Genomic DNA, 4,880 nt, shown 5'->3' on the forward strand with positions numbered 1-4,880 from the left:
CACTGCTGGGGGAATAGTTTGAAGATAGACCTCACAGCCTCAGGACTGCTGTATGACCACTTAATGATGAGGTCACTTTGGTTAACAGTATCTAAATCAACAAATATATTCATGTATTCTTTGACCTTAACAAGGTGTCTGTCTGTGTCTCTGTAGTGACCTGTACGACTTTTATCACTACTTCTACATGGTGACTAACGTCCTGTTCTACGTCAGCTCGGCCATCAATCCCATCCTCTATAACCTGGTTTCAGCAAACTACAGACAGATCTTCTTCTCCACCCTCAGCTACGTCTGCCTGCCCTGCCACAGCTCACCGAGAGGCCAGGCCCACCCACTGACACGCCACTCTATTAGCATCTCTAGCAACCACACACTGTCCACCAACATCATCAAGGAGACGGCGTACTGATGGAGACAAAAGCACACCTGCAGTTAGTCCAGGTGGGCTCACCTGAGACACACTGAGACTTTACATGTATTTTATTGATCGTGATGTTTTGTGATATGTCATCAGTTGAATATGAGTTAAAATTAGAAACAAAAAAAAACCATGTAATGTGTGAATGTTTACGCAGAATGTTTCAACTGCTTTTATTGGAAGTCTGTTTGGTGCTGTTTAATGACTGTTTCTCCGTTTTTCAGTCTTAATGTTTAGAAACACCAAAATATGTTCTTCATAGATGGAAACAAACCTCCATCTTTGAAGTTCTGGCGTTATTATTGTCATCGTGACACCTCTGGACACATCTGGTCCCATGTCATCTTCATAGAAATGATCTGTTACATAATCTCCTCTCAGTCACTGTGATATGTTTACCCTCAGACTAACAAAACAGCTGATGCTACTCAAAAATCTGTTCTGTCTGGAGTTTAGATTGAGAGGTATTCTGGTCTCTGTAAATACTTCAGGTATTATTGACCAATTACGTGTCGGCAGGATTTGGTGTCTGCAGGAAAAACAGACTGTATGGAGAGAAAAAGCAGGAGGAACACATTTCAGTGTAATGACATGCTGGCTAACAATCTGTTCTAGATCAAACATTTACACTAAGACACAAATCTGCTTGATGCTGTGTCACTAAAGAAAATCAGCGTTTAGATTTCCAGACTTCCTGGAATGCATCAGAAATGATGGATCCCACTACCATTTAACAAACAAACATTGTAAAAGTAGTTTTCTTCTCCTTTTGAGGACAGACCTGACAAAGCTTGACTTTGGACTTTTGACAAATCTGCATCACGATGTTGTTATTTCAGCAAACTTAAGACCCGTTAACTACAAGAAAATCCCAAGAACATCAGTTTCTGTTTCAGGTTCATACAGCTGAAGGAAGCCAGAGTGAAGCCTCTGTGGAGCTTACTGTTTACAATGAAACTGAGACTCAACACAAACAGATTAACGGGCGCTCCTCTGGGGGATGAACTAAGAATTGACGGAGTTCATTTTGCAGACAGATCTGGAAGGGGATTTCTCTTCTCTTTGATCTGAACACATGGACACTTCTTGGTGCTAAATGGACTGTAAACAATACAGCGAACGGAAATGGACGTCTGGCTTCAGGTTGTTTTTCGCTAACCCCTGAATACATCAAAAATACTGAAAGAAGGACCGTCACTCCCAGGGGACAGTTTGTCAGGTGAGCAGAGCTCATGTTTGATTGGTCCTCCTCACAGCACGTGTTGGTTGGTTGCTATTACCTTCATTAGCTTCTCGTGGTTTCAGTTTTTAGTGTTTCTCTTTGGCACAATGTGTTGGTCTTGTTTTCATGATTCCAGCAGTTTTGAACAATTGTGATAATTTAAGTAAACTCACTGAAAGTATTGATCTAAAGCTGTTACTGTGTAAACCCTGAGAGTATAAAGTACCAGAATGAAAATTACCAGCAGGATTTAAAGTCAAAATCAGTGTTTCTGTATGAACTAATTTAACAAAGTTACGTGTTGTTTGACAGTACTTTGAAACAGGTGTGTATTGGTGTGAAGATAGTTTTCTATATATGTGTGTTTAATGTTTTTTCTGACCTGTACATTTTGATGTTTGTAACTAGTGAATGTTAAATTTCTGTCAAATATAAGCATGTTTATATTGATTTGGCATCACGTCAGCATTGTTTCATTGTTCAGAAACAAACTTTCTATTTTTGTATTTAAGTATATGTTTTATTCTGAAAAGGTGCTGAATGTAATATGGTCAATAATCTGTTGGAGAAGTTCATCCTGAGGGGAGCATCAATAAAATACGTTCATCAATCAATCAATCTTTATTTATATAGCGCCAAACTACAACAAATGTTATCTGTAGACTCTTTCCAAACTTAGCAGGTCTAGACCGTACTCTATGTTGTATTATTAACAATAACCCAACATCAAGACAGGATAAGATACAGTCCCATCTTACAGACAGGACTCAGTCTGATCTCATCTTAACCACCATGAACAGAGCACTTTGAAGCCTTTAGCAAGTTATAGTGGCAAGGACAAACTTCCTTTAACAGGCAGAAACCTCCAGCAGGACCAGACTCATATTAGACAGAAATCTGCTTAGACTGAGTTGGAGAGAGGGATAGAGGAGGTGAGACAGATAGTAGTATTTGTAGCAGCTGGAGTCTGGCATTTCCACAGCAGCAGGGCGTCTACGGCAGAGATCCAGAGGAACCTACGAGACAAGGGAGCTCAGGGAATCCAGAAAGGTCTATGGTTAGTAACTTTAATGAGACAAGAAGAGTTAAAGTAAGTGACAGGTAGACAGAGGAGAGACAGGGAAAGACAGGATCCCAGTGTGTCAGTTCCCCCGGCAGTCTAAGCCTATGGCAGCATAACTAAGAGCTGGTCCAAACCTGAGCCAGCTCTAACTATAAGCTTTATCAAAAAGGAATGTCTGAAGCCTACTCTTAAAAGTAGAGAGGGTGTCTACTCTGACTGGTAGACGATTCCAAAGGAGAGGGGCCTGATTATCAGAAGCTCACACACACACACACACACACACACACACACACACACACACACACACACACAGACACACACACACACACACACACACACACACACACACACACACACACACACACACAGTAGAACAGCAGAGCCGTGTCTGACCTTTATGGATGAACACAATAATTAACAGCTGAGGGTGAAAAAACAGAAATACGAGTCAGGTGTTAAGTCACACACACACACACACACACACACACACACACACACACACACACACACACACACACACACACACACACACACACACACACACCTTATATATTTAGCACAGTTTAGTTAGATAGATTTGTTTAGTTTGATAAGAGGTCTGATAAGGCAATGTGAAAGAGGATTTTTTAACTGCAATAATAAAACTAACTTTCTGTAACAACTATCTTTCGTTATTAATGTAAAGATATCATCAATGATCTATAACCCATCCATGTCCCCATCACACTGATTTACACTCTGGAGCCAAGCGAAGGTTTATTATTTGACCTCTGTTGTTCTTTGAAATTAGGGTGAGTTCAGGGTAATATGAGCTTTAATTAGCTTAGCACACACACAGGAGACGTCCTTCAGAGGTACAGTTTACACTGAGACTGAGAGGACGATTCAGAGCCTCGATTAGGACCTGACTCTGCAGGAGACACGTTCAGCACTGCTTCAGTACAGAGCAGTTTCTTCATGCTGCAGCGGTCAACATCAGACCCTGATGTAGATTTATATTCCTTATTCACATCGTTTTATCCTTCATATTTTACGTTGTCCCTGTTATTCCTTCAGATTTTCAGCGTTAGTCTGCTCACAGGTCCAGAAGGAGCTCATCGTTGGCTGTTTGTTAAATCTGAACACAAAACCAAGAGTCCATACATCCCCAAGAGAGAGCGTGAAATGATCAGCTGCAGAACTGAGGCCGCATTTAAACAAGATCATCAGAGCAAAGCCAATTCCTTTCAGTTACATGGTCCCCATTACTAAACACACACAAACACCCACACACGCAATGAACCATGAGGCCAAACTGAAATCTCATAAACCACTGTCAGTGTTTGAGGACAGAATCAGCTGATCTGAGGTTAGATTAAATCATCTTCTGGCTTTGTATTTTCCCTCCAAACTCACGCTCAGTCAGTCCCAGAATCCGATCAAGATCAATGATCACCTTTTGATCAGAGGTGAATTTATGATCCTTTAAACCTTAGTCAAGGTTCAGACCAACTGAACTTACATCAGTTATTCTCTGTGAGTGAATGAGTGATGCCTCTCCTCCTTATCCTCGTCAAAAATGGAGGGATGAAGAAAGAGAAAGAGGAGCCAACAGGCAAGATGTTTTTTCTTGCTTCATCCCTGGAGGATAAAAGTTCTTTAAAGTCTTTTTGTTTTAGAAAATGAACTTAATTATGGAGGATCAATAGAAGCTAAAGAGTGAAACGGAGAATCTTAATCTAATCAGAATATTGATTTCAGATGAAATTAATCAGCCCTAATTTAAAGAACACTCCGACCTCAAATCAATGATGAAGTCATTAAACACATGTGCTTCATTATCGGAGCTTCATTTATTCCACACAGGACACATGTTTCCAACATACTCGATCGATCAGTCTCTAAACACAAGGGTGATCAGAGGTGTGCATGGGAAGAGAAGATGACACCTGATCAATAATAGCTCATAGTCTGCAGACAGGTAACACTGACCCTAACAGACAGAACAGAATGGTTGTACAAAGTGATCAATAACTGACGAAGAAGAAAGTCTTAACATCAGTGTACAGCTGCTTCAGACTGACTCCATCATCAGTTCATCAAAAACTCATCTTATAGGTTTTTAAATTCTTAAATATTTCAGAGCATGAAACAAGTCGACCATCAGTCCAACAAATTAAAAACTATGCAAGAAA

The 4,880-nt window shown here is 40.4% G+C and overlaps 1 protein-coding gene across 2 annotated transcripts in view; it reads left to right on the plus strand.

Annotated features, from left to right (window-relative positions):
• Positions 1–2,257, plus strand: part of ntsr1 (neurotensin receptor 1 (high affinity)) — a 23,814-nt gene extending 21,557 nt beyond the window's left edge. The window contains exon 4 of one of the 2 annotated variants that reach the window (XM_034696209.1): positions 157–2,257. In XM_034696209.1, the coding sequence (XP_034552100.1) occupies positions 157–412 (256 nt within the window). In that variant the 3' untranslated portion in view covers positions 413–2,257. The remainder of the gene's footprint in view (positions 1–156) is intronic. The other variant, XM_034696210.1, reaches the window with a different exon arrangement.
• Positions 2,258–4,880: the final 2,623 nt, after the last annotated feature.

This window comes from Notolabrus celidotus, chromosome 11 (assembly GCF_009762535.1).
Source record: "Notolabrus celidotus isolate fNotCel1 chromosome 11, fNotCel1.pri, whole genome shotgun sequence".
In the NCBI taxonomy this organism is placed as follows: Eukaryota; Metazoa; Chordata; class Actinopteri; order Labriformes; family Labridae; genus Notolabrus; species Notolabrus celidotus.